Source organism: Amphiura filiformis, chromosome 4 (assembly GCF_039555335.1).
Source record: "Amphiura filiformis chromosome 4, Afil_fr2py, whole genome shotgun sequence".
Classification (NCBI taxonomy): domain Eukaryota; kingdom Metazoa; phylum Echinodermata; class Ophiuroidea; order Amphilepidida; family Amphiuridae; genus Amphiura; species Amphiura filiformis.
Window position 1 is genome coordinate 12486903 of NC_092631.1, and position 26120 is coordinate 12513022.

The window sequence follows — 26120 nt, forward strand, 5'->3', positions numbered from 1 at the left end:
CTTTAACTGTCAAAAACTTGGGTTTTAAAATGGAAAATTATTGTTTCCACCAATTAAAATGTTACATTACAGCTATAGAAGAAAATAAAAGTTATCACAACATCTCGTGATCAAAAAACAAATAAAGGAATCGAACCCATGCACACTTGTTTTCCCAATTTACCGCAGTCTACCACAAATGAAGCAACAAAATACAGAAAAAAAAAAGAAGGGCGGACATTGGCAAAAATTAATAGAGCAGCGAATATGATATGATGAAGGATATTGTAAAATAATTTGTAAAAAAAAAAAACGAAAAAATATATAAGTAATATTATATAAATTCAGGGGCTCGAACCCGTGTCCACTGTCCTGATGGCAGATGCCCGTATCCATTTATCCACAGAGCTGTATTACTAACAGGCTAAACTGTAATATAATGCTATTCAAACATGCATGTATATAAATATTCAGCTTAATGAAACGATAAACAGTCAAAAAATGTACTTTTTTGGCACTGTATTCGTTAGACTGAATATTTATCATATATGCATGTTGAATGACATTTGTATCCACATATATTTCAGTTTTGGGCGAAGTTAAAAGCTTTTGGGACAATGGATACTGCGAGCGCCATACGTTGGTACAAGAAAAAGCCCCTAATATTATTTAGATTCTTTACTTTTAAAGGCTTTTCTTTTTGTCCGTTATCATTTTACAAAAACTATCCTTCATCATATTATATTTGTCGCTCTATTAATTTTTGCCAATGTCCTATTCTTCTTTTTTTCTGTATGTCTACCTATATTTTACTTTCTATACTTACTATAAGTTTCTTTGAAGCGCTTTAATAAATTTCAGTCATAAAATGTAATTTAAGCCTACTCCTGCCGACTATGATTATATTTACACGATATACTCGTTGCAAATACCACATACGTTTTTGATGCAAACGATGAAAATGATTAAAGTTTTGTTTTTTTCTTCTAAAAATTAGCTTTTTTTTTTTAATTTTAAGTATTTTTTTCCCAAAATCACTCTTTTAAAAGACTTCAATCAATTCCTGTCAACAAATATCATGTATTTCTGGTGATTAAATCACTACTCTTTCAAAATAAAACGTCATTTTACGCAAAATACGTAGTTGGCATAGGCTAATAATGTTCAGAACGCACTGTAAAATACATGATATTGCGTATAAAAGCGTGACCGTATCCCTAAATCACATGAGGAAAATGCAATAATTTTTATATAAGTGAAAAGATAAATAGTTTCTCCGTTTTCATGTAAAATTTGATGAAAATCCAAGCTATGGTTGAGGAGATATGGGCCAAAACACACATTTTAAAATTAGATTTTGTGTACCTTAGAGACAATGCTGGCCATAAGTGTTGGGACGGTTTGATAGGGTAATGTAAATAAGCCCCCCACTCCCCCGATCAATGTTGAATTCGACTTTTTTGGTCACACGAGCCTTGTGGCACCCAACATTGATTGGTGGGGAAGGGGAGGGTTGGGGTGTTAGGAAAGTGTTTAGGCTTGACACCAAAGAAACCTCCACTTTATCACGTTAATAATAACGGAAATAAGGTCATACTATAGTGTACGTTTTCCATAAGTGTCCCAACACATTTTGGCCATGGTTGTAGACTTCTGAAGCAATAATTAGTCCTTGACAAGTTATCATGCAGATGTACATGTACGTAATTGCTTTTGAGTCAAATGGATCTTTGTGTGAAAAATTATTCATTAGGCTAAAAAAAAATATGTTTGGTTGTCCTTAACCGACCGACCCAAAAATTGGAAATCTTGGGTCGGTTTTTTTTTTCAATCACTGCAGAATTTGAGAAAAGTCTGGTGACATGCATTTGCCCCTAACTTTGTTAATTTTTGCCCTCAACTAAATTTCATTTGATATTCTGATTAAATGGGGGCCACTGACCAGTAATAAATACTTTATTGTCCAATTTGCTGGAGTTGGTGGATAATATATCAAACACTAACTTACAAGTATATCTCATCAAAGTTGTCTGATCTCAAATTCTCAATTAGCTTACTATGGGGCTGATCCAGGGCAGATCAGGCCTAATACGTGTGTGCGTGAAAACGCTCACTCATATATATTCAAAACATGACTCCTACCAAACGCAGCTCAAAATAGTCTACACTTTATATGTATAAAAGGTGAATTCAAATTTGCCATCAAACTGCATTATCTTATACAAATTTAAAGCCCTTGAGTAAAGAAAGCCAAAACTGACTGCTGTTTTGTCAGCAGCACTTTCCGTAGCAAAGTTACATCTTGTCAAAGATTGACTTTCATCAAAAACATCCAGCCAACATTTAATGCATCAATTAAAAAACAAAACAGCATTGTCTCATGATAGAACAGCTTTTCTATGTGGAACTGCTCAAAATCCCTCTAAAATTCCATGTGCAATTCTCTCATCACAAAAATAAATTTGGGTCAAGTGAAGTACAATGTATAGATAGACAACATACCGTATTGTTTGTAATAAACGCTCCCCCTCTAATAAACGCCCTCCCCCTACAATATTTCCGTGAAAAATTGACAAAAAAATGCAAACATTTCCATTTCCATGTCATATCGTGTGATGAGTAGGCTTTTAAAAAACTTCCATCAGTCATGCAGTGGGGATCGCTAAATTGCATGGACAAAACCTATGACTCAAACTTCCATCCATTTCATTGTAAATTATGGTAGAATTTCACCAGATTCTTGCTTGATGATTAGGCTTAGAGAAAAACCAAAAATGCGAGATGGCAGCTTCAAAATGCGAGAAAAAGTGTGATTTAAGCGCCAAAATATGCCAAAATTGGCAACAAAAAAAACTTCCGACCCGCTAAAAAATTGAGGGCAGTATTTCTTCCCTGTTTTGACTCCATAACCTAAACAAATAGGCGACCGGACTGTCATCAAAAATACACAAATATTGTATAAATCAGCTTTTAAAAGGTTTGAGTAGTAAATACAGAATATTTTAACTTGTGTTGTTGCTTGGGATGTGCTGGAAAATGAACTGTTTTTGTAAATTCAGACTGGAAAATCAGGTCAAACTTAAATTTTTAGTTGCAATGGACAATGGTTGTCGAATTCTGCAACCATGTGCCACAGAAATAGATTTTTGTGGTAGAAATGAATCTTTTAAAAGCGAGAAAAGTACTAAAAAGCGAGATTCACAGCGAGAAATGCGAGATACTGCGTTTTCTCAAAAGCATATTATTAATGATGCACTTAACGGGTGTAATCTTTGTTGCATTACATGTAGTCCTGCCAGCAAGACTTCAGTCTTAAAAATTTAACATAATGACATGTACGGACCTGAATCAGTAATCAGATAATGTCATAATGTTAAATAAAGATTACCGTACTGAGTTACAGTTACTGGAACTAGCATTACATGTACCACGAAAATGTTATTTTCCACTCGATTTCTGTGGGCGACGCCATGGAAATAGTGTTAGTATAGTCATAAATCCCTCTTTTCTACAGGAGCAATTGAACTAGATTATGGTCGTGCGCCATGAATTGGGGACCAAATGCGTTACATACTAGTTAGAAAATTGAAAAATTTTCATGTTTTTGTACTTCGACTCATCTAATTCATAAACTGTTCTTCAAAACCCTATAAAACTATATCACTGGATAGCTTAGGGTACCAGGAATACACAGCAAACAATTGGTCAATATACAGGGTGCCACAAATGTCATATAGGGTCATTAGGGTGGAAAAGTTAAATTTTGGTTCAAAAAGTATAAAATTTTGTTCCTCTCTTATTTACTAACATAAATACCTGTTCTGCTAAAACCCTATTAATTTAAAGGTGCTAATAACATTGTAGGCTGCCAAAAACAGCAAACTTGTAATGATGAGTTATGTTGCCCAACTGAGATACAGGGTGTTCAAAAGTCGTACATAATTTTTATGATTTTTATTACATAATCAATCAAAACTTTTTTTCCTTCATGACCTACACAAAAACCAATGGCATATTTGAATTCCTCATCAAATTTCCATCCAAAAAATGTAAACTTTTACAGCAGTAGGGTAACTCCTTCAAGAAATATGACATTTGGAACATTTTGAAGCATAAATGAATACTTTTAACACAGTAACGTATCTAGGAAAAGCCTAGAATCCATGACACAGAATACAACACACTTGCAACAAATTAATTTAAACTTAGCTTGGAGTAAAACTGGTCACATTTCAAACTAGACATAAATACCAAAACAATGGTACATAATCCATCTCAATACCTTGCTGGGTTATGAAGTTACAGTAAAAAATATATTTGTGAGGCGCTAAAAATTAACATTCCCTATACTTTAACCCTAACCCTATGCGTGGTTTTTGTGCTATCGGAAGGGAAAGAAGGAACGAAAAAGGAGAGAAGATGAAGAAGAAAGTCACTTGGCACCCGGGATTCGAGCCTGGGACCCCTCGCATGCCACGCAGAAGATCCCCAGCATGTAGCTACACAGGTGGCGTTGGCCCGACCAGCGATTCCCTGGGTATATATGACTTTGTCTGATTGCGTCATCAAGTCCCGTGGAATCCGTGCACGCAGGGCGGTTTTAATAGTGAGCTTTAGTGAGTCCTAGTTGGGTTAGGGTTAAGAAGGTATAGGAAAAACATGCATATAGCTTAACCCTAACCCTACCCGTGGTTTTTGTGCTATCGGAAGGGAAAGAAGGAGCGAAAAAGGAGAGAAGATGAAGAAGAAAGTCACTTGGCACCCCGGGATTCGAGCCTGGGACCCCTCGCATGCCACGCAGAAGATCCCCAGCATGTAGCTACACAGGTGACGTTGGCCCGGCCAACGATTCCCTGGGTATATATGACTTTGTCTGATTGCGTCATCAAGTCCCGTGGAATCCGTGCACGCAGGGCAGTTTTAATAGTGAGGTTTAGTGAGTCCTAGTTGGGTTAGGGTTAACACATGCCTCAACCGTAGGATCCTCAACCGTAGGATCCTCCACCCCTGACTTCACATCGTTTGAATTGCAATATCTCAAGAAGTAAATAAAGCGTGAAGTTCTTTCTTTCCACAATTTGGGCTAGATAAATAAGCAACAAAATGAGACCAAAACTAGTTCAGTACCCCTCTCCATTCTTGAGATCTAGGACAAAACGTCCTGAATAAAATGAAAAAATGTAACGCCTCCACCTTTTCCAATACCCCAATTCATGACGTACAACCTTATTAATTTTTTTTTTCATTGACAATTCACTTCCAATAAACAAGTCGTAAAATTTCAGCTCAAATTACTTCGCGGCCTGCGAAATCGCGGTCGCGGTCACCATCTCTGGTTGTCGCATACGTTGGGGGGTCATGTGCCAAGTCGCGGTTAAATATTAAAGTGGGCCTTTGAAGTCAGCGTCTTGATGTTGATGGTTTCTAGATTGGTCTTGTTGAAGGTCTTGACGTCAGGTGCGGTGCGTAGGTTCTGGTCGAGTTGGTTCCATTCGCGAAAAGTCTTTGGATATAGCGAGTGCCTATAACAGTCTTTGTTTGTGGTGATTATGTTGTAAGATAAGGCCCCCGATTGCCTGGTCCTGGGTTGACTGTATGAATTTGTATCTGCTGTAATCGCCAACAGTAAACCTGGCAGGTCTTTTTTGGATTCTTTCTAACTTATCCCCATCTGATTTGTGCTGTGGATCCGAGATCTTCTTCTTCTTCTTCTTCCAGTTGTAGTGAAGGCTTCTTGAAAAGAAGATTACTCACTGCAGAGTGGTGGGTGCGCAGACATATGACGCAGACAAGAGATCACAGGTGCAAAATATGTACAGTAAAGTGCTGATTAAAAATTTGATGCTGTCTGCTATCTAGATGGAGCCGTCCCTCAATGCCGTCTTGAAGGCATCGAGTGTTGGGAAGGCTGCTGGATCCTTCTTTAAAGGGACCATTGAAAGAAAAACACATTTGGCATCAAAATAAAGCTAATAACATATAGAATCCATTTCTAAAATGATAAACGCAATTTTCCTTTATTTTACCCCCCAAATCAGCAAATAAAGACAAAGCGCCCAATGTCGTGCCGTTCCGCCCAATTCATATGTGCGGAGACACGTGGCAACCCCTGTGACGTCAAAGTGGTTATCCTTTCCGCTGCATGGCAACACTGCATAGTCCAGACTTGGTCCAAACCAACGCATTAACGTGTTTACAGCAATGAACTTTTATGTGCCTTTTAGGCCTAACAAGTATAATTTTTTATTAAAAAGGATATTATAATATAAATTACAAAGCTACAATGACTTCTATGATAGGCCTATATATAAATTCTAGCTAGGCCTACAAAATTGGCCAACAACGGGAAACATAAGTAGTTAGGCCTAGGCCTTCATATTGACAAAGTCAAAGCTGTCAGTGCTAGCTGCTCGGTGTTTGCAAGAGAGTATCATTTGTTTTGACTGAGACATTCTGATATATCAACTCTTTACTTATATTTCCTCTGAAATACCTGGTGATGGTGAGGATAGGAAAGAGAAGGCAATGATGTTTCGGGTTAGCCCATGACATGCGGTTTAATTTCTTTAGGCCTAATTAGCCTACCTCCCGAGCGTGCAGTCTAGGTTAGGCCGTATGAAATTAATATTTTGGTTCTCGTCCAGAGGATTTTCATGAATTAATGAGGGAGGGTGTTTTTTTTCAGTGTAAAATCAGCATTGTCTGCAGTTTTCGGTCTTTTCCAACAGTGCTCGAGGAAACGATGGCCTTTTTTTTTCAAATGTGAGATTCTGAGGATAAACCCCCTAGAGTAGGCCCTACCACAAAAAGACTTGGAAGTGGCCCTTGTTCTCTAATAAACTTATTTATAGGCCTATGTATGAAAAATTCATCAATCATTCCAAAGTCTAAAATAATTGGAAAAATCTATTTTAAAAAATCGCTCCGTGTAGAGACACACTTATGGGACCAGGTTCAAAACAAAAGTCAGGCTCTGGAGAGCGAGTTGGTGCGGTTGTTTACTCGCCTTGCACCACTACTGAGGTCCCGGGTTCAACTTCAAGCCCCTGGCGCGCGGCCCAAAGACTCATGTGAACTTGGTTTATCTCGATACAAGTATAATTTTTTATTAAAAAGGATATTATAATATAAATTACAAAGCTACAATGACTTCTATGATAGGCCTATATATAAATTCTAGCTAGGCCTACAAAATTGGCCAACAACGGGGAAACATAAGTAAGTTAGGCCTAGGCCTTCATATTGACAAAGTCAAAGCTGTCAGTGCTAGCTGCTCGGTGTTTGCAAGAGAGTATCATTTGTTTTGACTGAGACATTCTGATATATCAACTCTTTACTTATATTTCCTCTGAAATACCTGGTGATGGTGAGGATAGGAAAGAGAAGGCAATGATGTTTCGGGTTAGCCCATGACATGCGGTTTAATTTCTTTAGGCCTAATTAGCCTACCTCCCGGCGTGCAGTCTAGGTTAGGCCGTATGAAATTAATATTTTGGTTCTCGTCCAGAGGATTTTCATGAATTAATGAGGGAGGTGTTTTTTTCAGTGTAAAATCAGCATTGTCTGCAGTTTTCGGTCTTTTCCAACAGTGCTCGAGGAAACGATGACGCACTTTTTTTTTCAAATGTGAGATTCTGAGGATAAACCCCCTAGAGTAGGCCCTACCACAAAAAGACTTGGAAGTGGCCCTTGTTCTCTAATAAACTTATTTATAGGCCTATGTATGAAAAATTCATCAATCATTCCAAAGTCTAAAATAATTGAAAAATCTATTTAAAAAAATCGCTCCGTGTAGAGACACACTTATGGGACCAGGTTCAAAACAAAAGTCAGGCTCTGGAGAGCGAGTTGGTGCGGTTGTTTACTCGCCTTGCACCACTACTGAGGTCCCGGTTCAACTTCAAGCCCCTGGCGCGCCCAAAGACTCATGTGAACTTGGTTTATCTCGATCCCGCAGGTTTTCTTCGGGATCTCCAGTTTCCTCCTGCTTCTCAAAAATCGGTGATTAGTTGTTTGGTTATCAAAACTTCCTTCACCCAATGAAATTTGGGGAGCTGAAAAGATAATTGGTGGATGTTACAATCGAAGTGCGGCTAGATTTGCGACAGGTTCGGCAGCATCCAGCCTAGATGATGCGATCTGATTGTAGGCCTACCATGGCAGCGAAATTACAGCGCTTTTAACCCTCCGAGATCTGGGAAAAGGCGTTATTATATAAAAGCCGAAAAAGCATATATGAAAATGAGAAACAAATTTGAAGATAAAGAACCACGAGAGGAACATATAAAGGCCACTCCTAACAATCATATGAACAATATTTACTGTCAGCCTTTAGTTTACGTTATGGAAATGCTTATAGGCCTAATCCAATCTCAACTCCCACTGATACTTGAAAGTGCAAAGTGTCCGAGCGTTTTATCAAAGGTAGGCCTACAGTTACAAAGTTTATGTTGATTGGGTAAATCTTGTAAAATACAGCGCGCTGGCTGAATATTTCGTTTTTAGAAATGACTGACATCAATTTCGCATAGCCTAGGCCTACCCGGTCCTAACCATCCATGGATTAAAATAAGTGTAGGCCTATAATATTTCCCATTTGATGTTTGTAGCATAATAGGCTTTTTGAAGACCTATGTATGTTTGTAGGCGCTCCTCGTAATTTATTTTAAGAACAGCTTGCATGTCATGTTCTTCTGAACCAACTTCTTCATCTGTCGTTCAGCTACTGCCCCAGTGCCAGCGGCTCAAATAATATTGGCAAGTCTCCGTATAACACATGGTAGGCCTATAGGGGAATAAATTTGCAAAATAAAAGGGCCTAGGCCTACTTTGCATTGTTTGGGGTATGAAAATAAGCACTTTTGAAAGTTAACTTATGGAAGAAAAAGCCTTTTTTATACCAATTGTCAGGTTTTGGAAAAAATAATCATCTCTTGAATATTTTTTAAGGTAGGTCCTACGGAAAAAAATACATAGGCCTATAATAATAATACCCATGGGAGGTGCTCGCGCCGGCACATCATCGGCAATTTATGTATTATGACAAATCTTGGCGATATTCCCTCAACATCGTCACTTTATCATAGGCTTAATAATAGGCATACTCAAAATTAGTTTTATGGTTTTATATATGCCATGTAGAAGAACAGCTTGCATGTCATGTTCTTCTGAACCAACTTCTTCATCTGTCGTTCAGCTACTGCCCCAGTGCCAACGGCTCAAATAATATTGGCAAGTCTCCCGTATAACACATGGTAGGCCTATAGGGGAATAAATTTGCAAAATAAAAGGGCCTAGGCCTACTTTGCATTGTTTGGGGTATGAAAATAAGCACTTTTGAAAGTTAACTTATGGAAGAAAAAGCCTTTTTATACCAATTGTCAGGTTTTGGAAAAAATAATCATCTCTTGAATATTTTTTAAGGTAGGTCCTACGGAAAAAAATACATAGGCCTATAATAATAATACTCATGGGAGGTGCTCGCGCCGGCACATCATCGGCAATTTATGTATTGCGACAAATCTTGGCGATATTCCCCTCAACATCGTCACTTTATCATAGGCTTAATAATAGGCATACTCAAAATTAGTTTTATGGTTTTATATATATGCCATGTAGAAGAACAGCTTGCATGTCATGTTCTTCTGAACCAACTTCTTCATCTGTCATTCAGCTACTGCCCCAGTGCCAACGGCTCAAATAATATTGGCAAGTCTCCCGTATAACACATGGTAGGCCTATAGGGGAATAAATTTGCAAAATAAAAGGGCCTAGGCCTACTTTGCATTGTTTGGGGTATGAAAATAAGCACTTTTGAAAGTTAACTTATGGAAGAAAAAGCCTTTTTTATACCAATTGTCAGGTTTTGGAAAAAATAATCATCTCTTGAATATTTTTTAAGGTAGATCCTACGGAAAAAAATACATAGGCCTATAATAATAATACCCATGGGAGGTGCTCGCGCCGGCACATCATCGGCAATTTATGTATTGCGACAAATCTTGGCGATATTCCCCTCAACATCATCACTTTATCATAGGCTTAATAATAGGCATACTCAAAATTAGTTTTATGGTTTTATATATGCCATGTAGGGCCTACATAAAGTCATCGGAATCATATCTTGGTCATGTTGACCGGGGGGTTGAATTTATGAATAAGTAAAATAGGAAGCTGCATGATGATTTAAAAAAACCAATTGATCGTCCCCGCCCGCTTCCTTTCGCATGGCATTGTAATTGAGGGAGTCTGAAATGTTCAATGGTATTTTCTTTATTATAAGGAAAACTTTCTTTTTTAAATGTTTCAAAAGTTAATAATATTATCAATAGTTTAGATTTGCTTCTGTCCAATAAGCATTTCAATTTAGAGGCTTTGTTTTAATCATCATTCATTCATTCATCTTTATTTCATTCAAATATAAAATATAACAGCACAACAATTAAACATATACATTGAATGGGGAGGTTCTCGGAAGGCCGGATGGCCTGTATTAAGAACCCCCTGTCCTAACAACAACAAAAAGTTTCAAAATAACAACAGCAACAAAATATACCGCAAAATGTCAATACACAACCCACCCCCCTCATTTACCCTAACCAAAAAACCAACAAAAAAAGCCTGTTTTGTGATCAAGAATATGCAAAAAAAAATTACCGTGATAAATTCAATACTACATTAACTATATTACAGATAATACGATACACAATTAAATTACTTTAAGCCGTACAAAGGAAATTAGATAAAATACTAAATGTAATTAAGAATAATATTATCTTTCACTTTGGTTTTGAAATGCTTGATCGTCTTGATATTCTTTATATGTTTCTCAAGTGAATTCCACTTAATTGGGCCCGCTGTTTTTAAGGTTTTATGAGCGAAATTCGTTTTAGATTTAGGAACCTGGTAATCTTCATTATTTCTCGTGTGGTACTTGTGCAGAGTACTCTGCCTTACAAAATACTTTTGAAATGCTTCTGGAAGTTGATTTGTAAAATGTTTATACATAAAAGTACTTAATTCAAGATCATAGGTATCGTAGACATTAAGTACTTTATAGTTCTCAGAGAACCATCAAATAACAAGAGCCTCGATCCTATCATCCTCCTCTACAAATTACACAACTAGTAATAATGTCCGGGAATAATACATAGGCCTAAATGATCCATTTGCATTGTAAAAATAACTAATAAATGATAAATAAAAAGGCCCTCCACTTCCTCTTTTGATAACATGTGGACAATCAACTGGAATTTTGTTTTTACTTGACCTTTAAATAATTATAAGTGGTTGTATTACCATGATTATTGCATCTGATATTTAGATCGCGATCGCTGTTGTCAAATTATCCCGCAAAAATATCAACGCAACACAAAACGCATAACCACAATGACATCATCAGGAAAGCGCCCAATTTTCTACTTTTGATAATTGACGCGCGATGTAGCATCGGAAGGGGGTAAATCGAGTACGTTGTTTTCATTGTATTTTTATTTCTAAAATAGTTAGTTCTTCAATTGTTTCAGATATTGATTCTATATTTTATGGGGTTTATTTTGATACCAAATCATATTTTCTTTCAATGGTCCCTTTAAGGAATTCCAATCCCTACTTGTGCGTGGGAAGAAGGAAGAGAGGAACACTTGCGAGCTGCAGTACTCAAGCTTGGGTCTTATCAGGGACTTGTAGGCAATAGACTTAGGCAGAGTAAAAAAAAATACATGTTTCTCGTCCGCGCCCTCCTCATTTTTTGAAGATTTTTCAAATTTCTTTTTATTTTGTAAACTTTCAGTTATAACTTGTAGAAAAAGATGTTTCAGAAGTTGAAACTTATTTTACGGCTTTGTAAATGCATAATACATCATTTAAGAAGAGTTTTGTGTTCACTAGAGGGGTCTACCTCTCAAAACAATAAAATAAAAAGGGCCTCCTCCTTTTTCTCAGATATCAATCTGTATGTCGAATACCCGAAACATGCTGCCAAATACAGGTATTTAGCGTCGTTTTTCAATAAGAAATAAAAAATAAAAAGCCCCTCATTCTCCTAATTTTTAAAAACCCGGACGAGAAACATGTTTTTATTTTTACTTGGCCTTAGTGCTGTTGTTGCAGTAGTATATATTTCTCTTCAGCAAGCCCAGCATTTTATTAGCCTTGCCCTTGGTATTTGATTGATGTGAGTAGACCATTTCAAATCATTACTAAATATTCAAAGCCGAGGTACGGGTGATGTTTCACCTCCTCGAGGATATGGTGACCCATCTTGTAATTCTTGGTAACTGGATTCCTCTTGTGAGTGACTCTCATCATGCTTATACTGAAGCACTTGGAAGAATTAAAAGACATCTGCCAGTCTCTCTCCCACTTGACTAAAGCATCAAGATCTTCTTGATTGATGACATGCATCTGGAGACAAACAGAAGCTAAAATATCTAATTCCACACCCCCACTCGGATATATAGATACACATGATACAAACTACAAAGTTCATTTTATTTTTAATACAGTCATGACAATACAGCAATGATAGTAATTTACATCTCTACACACACAGATAGAGCAGCTCACGGTTCACGGCGTTTGTAGTAAACAACTCTCAACCCTGAACTTCCGAGCTCGATATTATCACTTACCAAAGACGACTCCAACTTCTTATGACGTACACACTTTCCTTAATGTATCTTCTTTACTATGTTTGTTTATTTCCGTAAATCTTTCGCTTAGAGAGGAAAAAACAGTATGAGAAATAGGTGACATTCTTCTTAAACTCTGCTATCGTGGTGCGTGTTATTGGGATCATTCAATAATCTTTGTCCCATTCTGGGAGAGCATTTATTTTCACGTGATATGAAGTGACGTAAATTCAAGAGTGTGAAAAGACTAGTATATAATGTAGCGTTGCTACATACTGCACCCAATATTGGTTTTGGGCGCAGCAATCATGATGATACAGTAACTGGTAACTGCAGACATGGAAGAAAGAGATGAGGTTATCTCTTTCGTCCATGCTGCAGATGATATAATTGATGATGATACAGATGATGATACCAGGCCCGTACGCAGGGGGGTGCGGGGTGCGACCGCACCTCCCCAAATTTGCAAAAGTATACACAAAAAATCAGGTTTTTTAACGGTTTTTTGGTCAAAAAAGGTCAACATTTTTGGGGAAAAGTCCACTTTTCACAAAATCGCCCCCCCCCCTTTAGAAAAAAGTCCACTTTTTCAAAATCAGCACCCCCCCAAAAAAAAAATCCTGCGTACGGGCCTGGATGATACTGATGATTTAAAGAAAACATCTCAGTAACAGCTAATTTCCAGTGGGGTCTGTCGTCCAATGTGTGCTTTCTTTCCTTTTTCTTGTTGTTTATGCTCTATACACGTTTTGCCAAATTCTTTCATTGGAAAGCCTGAAACATTGGCTTTAGGCCTAGATGATGATGATGATGATGATGATGATGATGATGATGATGATGATGATGATGATGATGATGATGATGAGGATGATGATGATGATGAAACTTGCGAGCACAAGTTTGATCATTCTAAATATGGAGTAGGCCTATAGTTTTTTATGTTAATTTTTACAATTATTGGTTATATACATAAAAGATATTAGAAAATGTAGTTTTTGAAAAATTTGCAATTTGCGCATGAATGCATAATCTGAAATTAGTCTAGTAGGCAGGGGCTATTTTAACGTGTCTTACTGTCACGTTCGTGCAATGAGATAAAAGTGTTGATGAAGGATAGAGTGCGTTTCAAAAATAAAAAAATTGACATTTTTACCTGAATGTGACCGTAAGAAAGGCTCTATACCATTGTCTACTATTAAGGGGGTACTACACCCCTGCCCATTTCAAGTTGTGCCTATTTTTTGCATTTTTCTCAAAAATTATAGGCATTGGTGACAAGTAAGATATGTATATTATAGGGGCAAGGACTACAACTACTGCACTGGAAATTTTATTTCAGCACAGACAACAGTTGTGGAGTTACAGTCAAAACTGGGGAAAACCAATATTTGATCAATAACTACTTGCCTTGAGTTGCTGAATTTTCAGTGCAGTAGTTGTAGTCCTTGCCCCTATAATATTAATATACATATCTTATTGATCACCAATGCACTATAATTTTTGAGAAAAATGCAAAAATAGGCTCAAAATTGGCCAGGGGTGTAGTACCCCCTTAAAGCATATCTACACGGATTGTTAATTGTCACTGTACGAATATTTTATCTCGGCACGTACGTGACAGTGAGACACGTTAAAATAGCCCCTGCTAGTAGGCCTACAACACTCTAAAATTAACTCCTCATAAAATATATTCAAATTTTACAAGTATGACTATTCGCAGGGGGCTCAGCAGATTTTTCATCAAAATTAGTAGATTTCTCTTCAAAAAGTTTTTAGATTGCCTATCATTTTCATATGAAAAATGACCAAAAAATGAAATTTGAATTGAGTTGTCATCTCCGAGGGGATAATGGACCGTTCACCGTACGCTTGTAAAGCCTGGGGCTGATGCAAAAAGGGGGGGGGGGGTTGATATTTTTTATCCCGGGGGGGGGGGCTCAATCCCCGGGGGAGGCACTCCCTAATGGCAGGGATGAGCCTCGGCAGGTCAAATGTACATTTACACAAATATGGGGTCATTCAGTACACAACCTGAATAAAAATAGGGTCATTCGGTATAAAACTTTAAATAAAGGGGCCATTGGGGTAACAAACTGTAAAATGGGGGTCATTGGGTACAAGATTGCCAAAATTGAGCTCCATAAATAAGTGTCAAAACTGCGAAAAAGAAACTTGGCCACCTTGGGAACTTGAATTAATTAACAATCGGAAGCAACTGGATGAATTTGAAAAATCCCATTATTTCTCGAGGAGAACACAAAATACCACCTAACTTTGGGAATAAAAAGGGGGTCATTGGGTAGCAGGAAATAGAAAAGGGGTGGTCATTGAGTACCTGATTTTTTTAAAGGGGGTCATTGGGTATTTAGGTATGACAATACTGTGAACACAAAAAGGGGGTCATTGGGTATAAGCCGGTTTCAAATACGGGGTCAATCCCGAGACACATGATGCATATCCGTTATGGAAGTGCCCCCCCGGGCTCAATCACCTTAATTTTTCTCGTATAGAATATAAGTTTACACTAGTTCTATGGGGTTGTCGTTCATTTTCCATGGCCACGAACCCGGGCCAAAAAGGGGGGCCCTGAAAATAACTTTTCGTCCTAAAAAATAGGTGATTTTTTCTTTATGCATCAGGCCCCTCTGTTACAAGTGTTTGTGAACCGGGATCATTGTGAACGGTCCCTAACAGAACCTATATTCAAATTGATGATCTTGAATAATGCGTTCATGGAGCCTCTTTTCAATAGTTAGGCCTACCTGTTAAAATACAACGGAATTACGGAAACAATTCTTTTTGATGAGGTTGTCGGTTTAAACTGGAAATATACCATACCTCATCAAAATGAACAATATATCCTCAAAACTAATAGTTAGGGAACAAAAATAAATGAGTAGGGATTTTCACTCAGAAAAATGAATAGTGTGAAATTAGAGTGAAGTCACATTGGGCTCCCGGGATTGGGCTTGGTTGTCAAAGCAAAAGACCGTAACCTTTGAAAACTTATATACGCAGGTTTTAAGCCCTGGTTTCCAAGAAATTGACCAACAATTCAAATATGATTTTTATTGCCAGTTTGAGCTATAAAAGATAAAGATTTTAGCCTATTTCATTTGTTAAAACAGAATATTCCAAGTTCTGACTCAACTCGAGTAGCTTGCATACGGCAAGAGTCACGATATCAGCATCATGCACCTATTTGGGCGACAAATGTGTAACTTCTTTTCAATGTACGTCAAACGAAAGAGGGGGTTATCCACTGACTACCAGACAGGTGTACCCAGACTGAACTGCATGAAACGGCCTGTTTGTCACTGGACTCCACAAATTAAACTTTATCTGTGATGGGACAATAAAATTTCCTTTAAAAGGAAAAGCTGGGCTTTGAATATCAAAAAAAAATCAAAAAATAAGTACAAAGAAGATACTACCGTAAAATGGGGTAACTTCGGTCAGCGGGCCGGGTAACTTTGGTCGGTCAAATATATTTTTTAACTTGTCATATTTTCATACAGCAATATTGTTTTTTGACTTTTGACGGGATTTTTGACCAACATTTTTTTTACATTTTTTTTAGAAAAATAAAAATCGATATTTATGAGCATGGATGTGTACTTGATTAATTTTTCAAGGGGTCAAATGTCACAAAAAATAACAACTTGCCCATATACAGCGAAGATCAATTTTTTGATTTTTTTTCTTCATGGGATGTAATACTCTGACCACGTACCAAAGTTTCCCCAAATGCGGGGTAACGTTGATCAGGCTATTTTTAACCCCTAGGACACCCTTACAAAATTATTTTCAAATCATTTTCAAATTCAGGGTGTAGAAGGGAACCCTAATGTCATAAAAAAGATATAATTAGAAATAGAACTGGTTTTGTTTGGAAGTAGTGGTTTAAAAACTCTGACGGTGCCCAAAGTTACCCCATTTTACGGTACACTACAGGAACTCACTTTTGCAGTAGGCCTAGCCCGGCCTTACACTATTACACTCACTTATACTGTCATGCGATGTCCAAAGATAATATAATAATTATTGGCATTTGGTAAAAAGCAAGTTTCAGATGTTATATACTGTGAACCGCATTGAAAACAATAACTACTGAACACTGCTTTATGAGGGAACATAAAGGATGGTCAAGTCAATATAGCTAAAAGAATTATGTCATGGGGGAGTGAGGCTACTTTTTAGCCTGCAAACCCATCACTTAGACAGATATTAAGCATTGTCCTACAAAATCGTTTCACCATAGACCCTAGAAATTATGGTTTCACTGAGGACGAAGCAAATGCAGTTACTGTTCATTTTCCTATGTAGGCCTATAATATACAGTGCTCTCATTATTGACGTGTGACCTCTACAAACAGTGTATATGCTTGTTTTTTGAGCAAGTATTCACATAAATCAGCACAACAATAATTATTCATATGTTTGATGAACAGAACTAATTATTCATTCAGTTGTTATTATCATTGACACGCAAAGAATCCTAGCAACGACCTACTTAACTAGGAAATGCCCTATACTTCTAACATACTTCATCAATACCCGTATCAGTAGTAGATAGCTACTTCATCAATACCAATATCGGCAGTAGATATAGATACTTCATCAATGCCCTTATCAGCAGTAGATAGCTATTTCAGCAATACCAATATCAGCAGTAGATAGCTATTTCATCAATACCAATAACAGCAGTAGATAACATCTTTATCAGTACACTTATCAGCAGTAGATATAACTACTTTATCAATACCCTTATCAGCAGTAGATAGTTACTTCATCAATACCATTATCAGCAGTATAGATACGTACTTTTTCAATACCCTTATCAGCAGTAGATAGCTGCTTCATCAATACAATATCAGTAGTAGATAGCTACATGAAGTAGATACATGTAATAAATCATCAATGCCCTTATCAGCAGCAGATGGCTACTTCATCAATATCAGCAGTAGATAACATCTACCGGGTGTCCCAAAAAAGGTTACATGTATTTTTGAAAATAATCTAAGTTAATGTTGATAAATATAAATATTCTTTTCATGGCATAATCTATGTACCCCTGTGAATGTCAAGTTCACAACATACGTACTATACTTTGATCAGCTCGTAATCGGCGGGCTTTTAACATCGCGGATTAATATAAAAATATTTTATTTTGAAAATTGTCTTGTGACATCTCATCAGAAGCATCCCAAATTATTAGTCCAAGTCTTATACTTTGTCTACTTTTTTTACACACAAAATATAGACCAGGCAGGTCAACTAATATCACTCTTAACTTGGGTCTATTTTTCGGCGTAGTACATTGCTAACATCTTTGGCAGATCTGTGTATCTGTGTATTGATGAAGTAGTACCTTCAGTAGATCTGTGTGTAGATGAAGTAGTACATTGCTTACATCTTCTGTAGATCTGTGTATTGATGAAGTATTACAATGCTTAAGTTTTCTGTAGATAAAATAGAGCTCCGAAAGATCCTTGATTTTGATAATTTCAGCTCTAAAAGACCCCAAAATTGCTCATTCCTCATATTTCTGGGTTTTTTTAGGCGATTTTCAACCAATAAGCCAAGAAAGACCCTTGATTTTGACTGTTTGCAGCTCCAAAAGCCCCCCATTTTACTTGTTCGCAGCTCCAAAAGATCCCCTTTTACCTTCCACCTCAAAACTCCGGGGAACTTACCCACCAAATTTTTTGATGTGCCCCCCCCGGGAAGGAGGTACAGGTACTTATGATGAAATAATGCCACAAATTCGCTGGTGTAGTGCAGGTTAGAATATGACCATTACTAGGTCAACTGGCTCACGCTTTCTTAGTTACGAACCACTGATCGAAATGATCACTACACAAAGCCTATGGTATATCATAATTTGGAACAGGTGAATGAGCCCAGGCTTGAACCAGTAACCAGTGGTTACTAACATGCACTACGGCGGCGAATAATACCGGCCCAAAATTTTGATTGACGCAACAAGTCAAAGCGATTGCTATGCTTTGAAGTAGAAAACTCAAAAGTATTTCAAGTTGGCTGTGCTTCGTCGCTTGTTTTATTGACTTGAATTACATTTCCAATTTACTCATGCTTGTGTGACGGGACCGAGCGGCTAGGTACTTAGGTAACAAGTGTTTAATTGGTGGGTTTGCCGGAGCTGGAATCCGGCTACGCACTGGAGGAGTCTGTGATGGACCACAAAGAAATCTACGGTGATACCTTGTTTTCAAGCTTTTTCACTTTCAACTGGTACTTATTTATTCTTAGCACTACTATACTATAACATTCTACTGGTTCTCAGTCTACTACTATCTTCAGAAACCAATAGCCATCACACGTGCTAATCAACAACAGGCTGTTAAGATCTGTCAAGGAAGGCAGCAGTACAACAAGTGAACACGAGCTACTGCGTCAGCAATAGTACACGGGAATGAAACAGGCTAACAGACCCCCAGAACAGCAGGCTGAATCCCCAGCACTGTTTTAGTGATAAATATCACTCGTTTCCGGGTGTTTACACACAATTTCATGAAATCGCCAATCTCTGCTTTTTCCGGATTACGTAATTTCTCATGCAATTAGGAAGCGCGCCAATCAGGGCGGCCCATTACCACTTAATTGATATTGATAATGACGTAATGCAGAATCGAATTTAAAGGCGCACTATACTACGTGATTTGGATAGTAAAATTAAAGGATACTATTTAACAATATTTCGAATCCCGTCACACAGCCCCCTCCCAACATTATTGACGCTCCGTCAAAATGTGATCTTTGAAACACTAACGGGGTTCGAAATTGCCTTACACTACACCTCTATATACAGTTTTTTATATAACACCTTACTCTACAACATTTAAAAAGGTATATTGTCCTAGCTATGCTCTTTCCGGCTCAGTCATGGAATGGCAATGGTAGATCTGCACACATCTGGCATGCCCGAGGCCAAAAATATCCTGGCAATGGTAGTCAGCTTGATCATCTGGCATGCCCGAGGCCAAAGTTGTTCTTTCTGTTTCCTCCTTGTTCATCCATTCTTCCTCTACTTGACGCTCAATTTCTCAAGTTCCACTACCTTGTCACTATCTGTTGCACCTCCACTCTCTCCTAAGTGGGTCAAATCAATTTCGGTCACACTCTGAATCTCTTATACTCCTCATTACAATACTCTTAAGCTCACCTTGAGCTTCTCTATAGTTGCCATGCCAATGACCCTTCTGCAACTCTACATGACAAGCATCTACCAATGTCTTGAAACCAGTATCTCCCATTCGTCCAACATGTGCTACGATCGATTGGTTCTACGACACAACCTGACATCGTATGTCATTGCAAGACCATTACTACCACTTACACAGGCACTGTAAACACCATGCTCTGATGGCATAGCAACTCTCGCAAAAACTGTCCACTCGACTTCTGGGAATAATGGTTAAATTATCCAATTTCTCTTCTTCTGCAGGGCACCACTGAAACACATAATCAGCATCAGTCCTGCATAACCAGCGTCACGTTCACTTGCTGTAACTTCCTGACCATAGTCCAACTTTAACATCGGGTCTCAAATTTCTGGAAATCCATTCCTTCCACAACACAGGCTAAACACAACAGTGTAGTCAACACATGAGGACTATGTTCAACATCATCCTTAGCATAAGATCAACAACTCAACTTTGGTAACACAACTATTAACCCATAAACGTATTTACAACTGCAACTGATGCATTTCACTACTCTGGGACTTAATAGAACTACAGGCACTCTGCACTGCACACTTCTGTCCGTGCCTCTGCAGCCTGCATTACTCTCTTATACAGATGGCCCACTTCTCTTGTTACACTTGGCTTCACTCTCGATCTACGAATTACGCTGCTTCCTTTTTCTGTTTCAATACAGACAGCACCATTAGGCAACTGAACTATCACCTGATATGGCCCTTGCCAGCATATTTCTTGGTCTGTACCACTCTTTTGTCTAGCATCATCGCGAATGTATACAAGATCACCTGCCCTATAGACGGTATCTGTTACACGAGTGTCAGAATTCTTCCTCTTTGCTCTGCTTGCTTGCTTCCTACTTTCCTCTCACTCTTCTGACTCTGACTCTTGTCAAAATCCTCTGTACTCGCTCCTTTCTGACATGCTTTCCTATCAACTTCCTGTACTCGCATATCCACCACACTATCACTGTCCGCCCTTATCTCTGGTACCTCTTTATCATATTGAATCTTCAATCCTCTCATAAACTCCTGTGCTCCATCACTCTCCACTTGAGGTGATCTCCTGGCAACTTGAGGATTACATTCACTGTCAATTCCTATCCTCTTTTTCTTCTTGACATTATCTCCTACTTCACCTATGCCTATAGTGTCCTTTATCTACTACACAGTCACATTCACAATAGTCATCTTCCACCATCAACTTCTGTGTTAAGTCTGTGACACTAGCAGGATGCGCATTACCCTCACAATCTTGGTAATAGTCTTCCATCTGCTGACTCTCACCTTCACCTTTACTGAGATGCCTCTGTTCTGGCATTCTCCTCTCTACATACCGCTCAAACAACATTTCACTTTGTGGAGTTCCCTTACCCCATCTACTCTCATTGGGTATCTCCACCTTCATCTCTTGTCTACTCTGTTCAACTCCCGACATACATGTCTTAGACTCTCTTCTAACCTGATAGGCTCTGAGCTAGACCAATTGTCCGCTGCTACTGTCTCACTAATACTACCACGGGCACGCAACTCTTGAGCACGATTAAATGACTCTAGTGCCTCAACTATCTCAATTGCCTCTTGCAAGGTCTCTGGATCCACTCTAAAATACTTCTAAACAATTCTTCCCGGAGTTCCGAGTCTGCAACGGCTTCGGCGAAATACTGGGTTGCAACATGATCCCGCTCTTGCCTACTCATTTCTGGAAATGACAACGCTACCAAATTCTTAATATCATGCCCCAGGTCACGTAGGTCTTCTCCTACTACCTGTTCTCTTCTTACTAATTGTTCATGGTAGTACTCCCTACACTCTTTCGGTCTAAATTCTCGACTCATCAAGCTAACAAGCTCATTATACGTCATCTCCTCAAGATCAATTTCATGAACACTCAATGCTGACAGAGCCTTTCCTGTACAGCTTCCTATCAACCGCAACATTGCTTCATCATCCTTCCATTCATTGAACTTCCTACATGCTTCGAAATGCATGTGAAAGTCCTTCCATGGCCCCACTCCATCAAACTGAATCGGACTTAACACCTCTCGCGTCCCCAACTCTGTATCACGGGCTTTTGTCATTTCTTCTTCTCTTTTGTGCAACTCCAGCTCTTCTTTGTTCAACTTAGCCAGTCTGTCCCTCAAAGTATTCTCACATAGTTCACGCTCAGCTTTAAACTTTGCACGTCGGCGTGACAATTTCGTTTCTCTATCATCTAGCTTTATCTTCATCATCTTTAATACTTCACTCTGACGCTCATTATCTACTCTCTGACGGTCTAGCATATTCATGTCCCTGCGTTTCTCTCTTCCCAATCTTTTATATCTCGAACAAGCTTTCCACAACAATCCTTCAACTTGGTTGCTTCTTCCTTTTGTCTTAGCTTCTGCTCCTCCAACTGGGCAGCTTCTTGTCTGTAAGACTCTCTTTGCAGCTGTTCATAATGCCTCCACTTCTCCAAGTTCAACTGTTCATTCTTACAGTTGGCTTGATTTGCCTTGATTCTAGTACCTGCACGCTCGTATTCCTTACTCCACTCATTCACATTATGAAATGATATCACCTCCTCGTGCATTGACCCACTCAGCCTTGGAACATCATAAGTGTCGTCAAAGTCGCTATCATCACCATATCATAGGAACGTTCTGACATACTCTCGTTATCATCATCATCCTGACACACTACACTGTTTGCATCATCAAAACCCGAGTCTAGACTAAGAGAGTCTAAGCCATGGCAATCATCTCTGCTGAGCTCAGAGTTGAATTTCGCAAATTTGGGGTATTTTCTAAATTCATGACTATATCTATCAACTGCTTCAGTTACATGTCCAATTATGACTTCTCCCATTCTTCTATCCTCTCTTGCATTGTGTGTAAATCTTTCATCACCATCGCCTGTCTCGCCCCCTCCCAAGACTAGATCCGTATTGGGTGTATTATAATTACTGTGAACTCGTGCTGGCTCCGTGCTAACCTGTGCAACTCTATAACCTTCCATCTCGTCATCTGACTCCCATCTGTCATCTGTCTGTGTCCCAATTTCATTCCGTGCTGTAATTTTCTTTGATTGTTTCTCTCTCCATTCTCGCATCTGTACTTCTCTAATGCGTTTGTTATGTAAAAATTCTCTCTTCTCGTCTTTCATTTCTTCCATGCGTTTGTGCAATTTACATTTCTCCTCCTCAATGTACTTTAAGTTGCTGATCACCTCTGGAAGTTCCTCCTCATCGCTTATCTTGGCCATCTCTTGAAGCTTTTCTTCCAAATCCTGAAGCAATATATCTTGTTTCTCATACATTCTGATCACCTCATCACGTTTGTTCTCCTCTGCCTCTACCAATGAGGGGTATCGCATCACGGAGTCACTATATGTATTACAGGTTGTCAACTTCTTTTTCTGCATCAGTTCCTTCCCTTTTATAATCTTAGCCTGTCTGTCTTCATTGGAAAAACTTTTCCCAAGTTTCTGAGCCATACACTTGAAATCTGCAGCCTTCCGCCCTCTACCAACAGTTTCACTACCAGTGTCTGAACTACTTCCGGACTCACTCTCAAAATCACTTTCACTACTGCCTACCTCTTCCTTTCGCTCTGTTTCAACATTTCCCTCTATTGGCTTTAACTCCAATGCACTATTATCACCAGGCCGAGCCCTTTTCCACTTCTCTTTCCATCCAGGGCTACCTCCATCTTTTTCTATATCACTCCCCGACATTGCTCAATACTCTCACTGATCCTCTATTATTACTTCACCTTGCTCTTTCGACTCTCTTTAAATTCACAGTCTTCCACGACTTCGGGTTTACTACTTGCTCAACTTCTCGACTTGTTAATCTCCGTTCACATCACCGCAGTTTCTGGGTCCATCTAAACTCACAACTCCTCCTAATCTCAACACAAATCCCACCGCTGCCACCACTTGTGACGGGACCGAGCGGCTAGGTACAGTGTTGTAGGTCTCGAGACCGGCCTCGGTCTCGAGACCGGGTCTCGAGACCAGCTAAGCCTGGTCTTGGTCTCGATCTTGGTCTCGGGACCTGCTGGTCTCGGTCTTGGTCTCGGTCTCGGCCCTCCTGGTCTCGAGGTCTCAGTCCGAGACCGGCTTCGAGACCAGTAAAATAGCACCATTCTGGTCATTTGGCAGTCCTTAATTCTGCTTAAGCAGTTTTCATATATTGAATCATTAAAGATTAACTAAATCTCCAATTAACATTCTCATTCTTTACCTCAATTTCTGCTCAATTATTTATAATTACACCCAATTATTAATTGTACAAAATACCATATAAATTCTTTATCAACTCTATCTCAATCTCCAGAATCCGAGATTATATTTACTTTTACAGCTCCCTTAAAATCTCATCAAGCAACACGTTATATTTGTTTGCATTTGCCCAAATTGAATCATATATACGAAAATTATACGTACATCATTCAAAAAGTAGGAACATTAGTTATTCCAAGCAAATACAGAAACCCTTCTTGGTTTTCTTCATAACATTTCAAAGGACTCAAAGGTTACCAAACAATGTTTAAATATACTCTAGACGATAGGAAAGGTTATGAAACGTTTTCTTATATTTTTACAATATGGTTTTGTTATATACATGTTGTTATAAAGTTGGCAAAACATTTATTTAATAGCATTTGCCAAAAATATTTAACAATTTTATTTAGCATTTTTATAGCATTTTTGATAATAATTATTTAAAAATCTTAAATCTTAAAGTCGACATTATAATATAGACCTTAAGTTATTAAAGTGTTGAACAACGTTTTGGGAAAAGGCTCTGCAACACGTTTGGCCTCAAAATTATATTTTAATGATTTTTAAATGAATTTTTTAAAAGAAACATATATCTTCTGTTTTCTGAGGATCTATTTTTTTCAAATTCCATTCATAGCGGATAACGCTAAATAAAACTTGCAACATGGATCATAATGATCAAAGGCGCATCATGAAGCTCTATAAGTGTATTTTTTAGCTTTTGGGTACATACATTTATTTTTGCGCGTTTCGCGAGCATTTTTATACAATGAACCCGCTAAAAATTTACCAATTGTTATGAACTCCTGTTGTAAAAGCCTATCCCACAAGGACTGAAAATGACATTTGTAAATTGCACATTATGTACTATGCCATTTACAAGCTGCACCTTAATCATACTGCAAGTATAGGTGTCATTCTCATAATTATCAGAGGGCGTATGACAGGGTGGCATACCAGAATTTAAAGTTGCACCAAACCATTCATTGTAATGAATAAATATTATATTGTTGTGAACACCTCATCCAAGATCAACCGTATGACCAGTAGGTAATGGGGCAATGCATCCTGCATAAGAACAAATAAATACAATGGGGCATGCACGCGGGATGCGCGATATACTTGCTATACTACAAGAGGAAACTGAATATAATTATTAGAAAGAACAGTTTACAAACCCAAAGTGTTACAACAAATAAACACAATTACCAATAACTTTTTTTATCATTTATATTGATTTATTATAAATCATAGGGGAACTTGGAATTTGTGAAAAGTGCAAAAGGTTTAAACCAGTGGATCTCTCTCGAATTTTTATACTTTTAAGAAATGCACACCTTGGACAGTTGATTGACACATTTTGTGCTACTGTTAGTTACTTTTTATGATGTGTTTAGTACAAGATGGATTTTGGATTAAGTGGGGATGTATGACTGGGAAAACATACCCCGCAAATAAAAAGTATTTGACAAAAAAGAGACCTCAAAATGAACTAAATTTTGAAATCTTGTAAAAAGCAATGACAAATCTTCACTTTTTACAGGTTTGTGGAGAAAATTGTGAAAAAAATCACATAATTTATTAACCAGGTATCTAAACATTGCAACCCAAAGGTATACCCAGAAGTCTGAAACTGGGCTATTCCAGTTGAAAGCCATACACCCCCTATGGAAGATTTGACCTTAATCTCCCAAACATAGGCTATTCCAGTTGAAAGCCATACACCCCCTATGGAAGATTTGACCTTAATCTCCCAAACAGGGCTAAGATTAGGAAGATTTGACCTTAATCTCACAAACAGAAGGAGTCACCCATTCAGGTAACCCTATTTGAAATTCACACTCCCTGTGTGAGGGCCGGTTGCTCAAAAAGAAGAGAAAAGAAGAAGTCATGTCTTCTATAGGGGGTGTATGGATTTCACATAGAATACCCCAATACACTAAAATCTTCTGCATATCTCCATAACCACCTTTCTACCAAAGAAAATCTCACACATCGACTGCTCAGTGCCAGAAGTA

At 38.2% G+C, this 26120-nt stretch overlaps 2 protein-coding genes across 2 annotated transcripts in view; both read right to left on the bottom strand.

Moving 5' to 3' along the window:
* Nucleotides 1–12770, bottom strand: part of LOC140149972 (uncharacterized) — a 132140-nt gene extending 119370 nt beyond the window's left edge. The window contains exon 1 of the mRNA XM_072171974.1: nt 12612–12770. The gene's annotated coding sequence lies outside the window, so the exon portion shown is untranslated. The remainder of the gene's footprint in view (nt 1–12611) is intronic.
* Nucleotides 12771–22416: 9646 nt separating this feature from the next.
* Nucleotides 22417–26113, bottom strand: LOC140149975 (uncharacterized). Its single transcript, XM_072171976.1, has 2 exons — nt 25887–26113; nt 22417–25846 (listed from the first exon to the last, which is right to left on the bottom strand). The coding sequence occupies exon 2, from the start codon at nt 23548–23550 to the stop codon at nt 22417–22419; it is 1134 nt and encodes a 377-aa protein (XP_072028077.1). The 5' UTR covers nt 23551–25846; nt 25887–26113.
* Nucleotides 26114–26120: the final 7 nt, after the last annotated feature.

Excerpts from the sequence above, each read along its gene's own strand:
- LOC140149975 (XM_072171976.1), bottom strand. The coding sequence starts at position 23,550 with ATGTCGGGGAGTGATATAGAAAAAGATGGAGGTAGCCCTGGATGGAAA.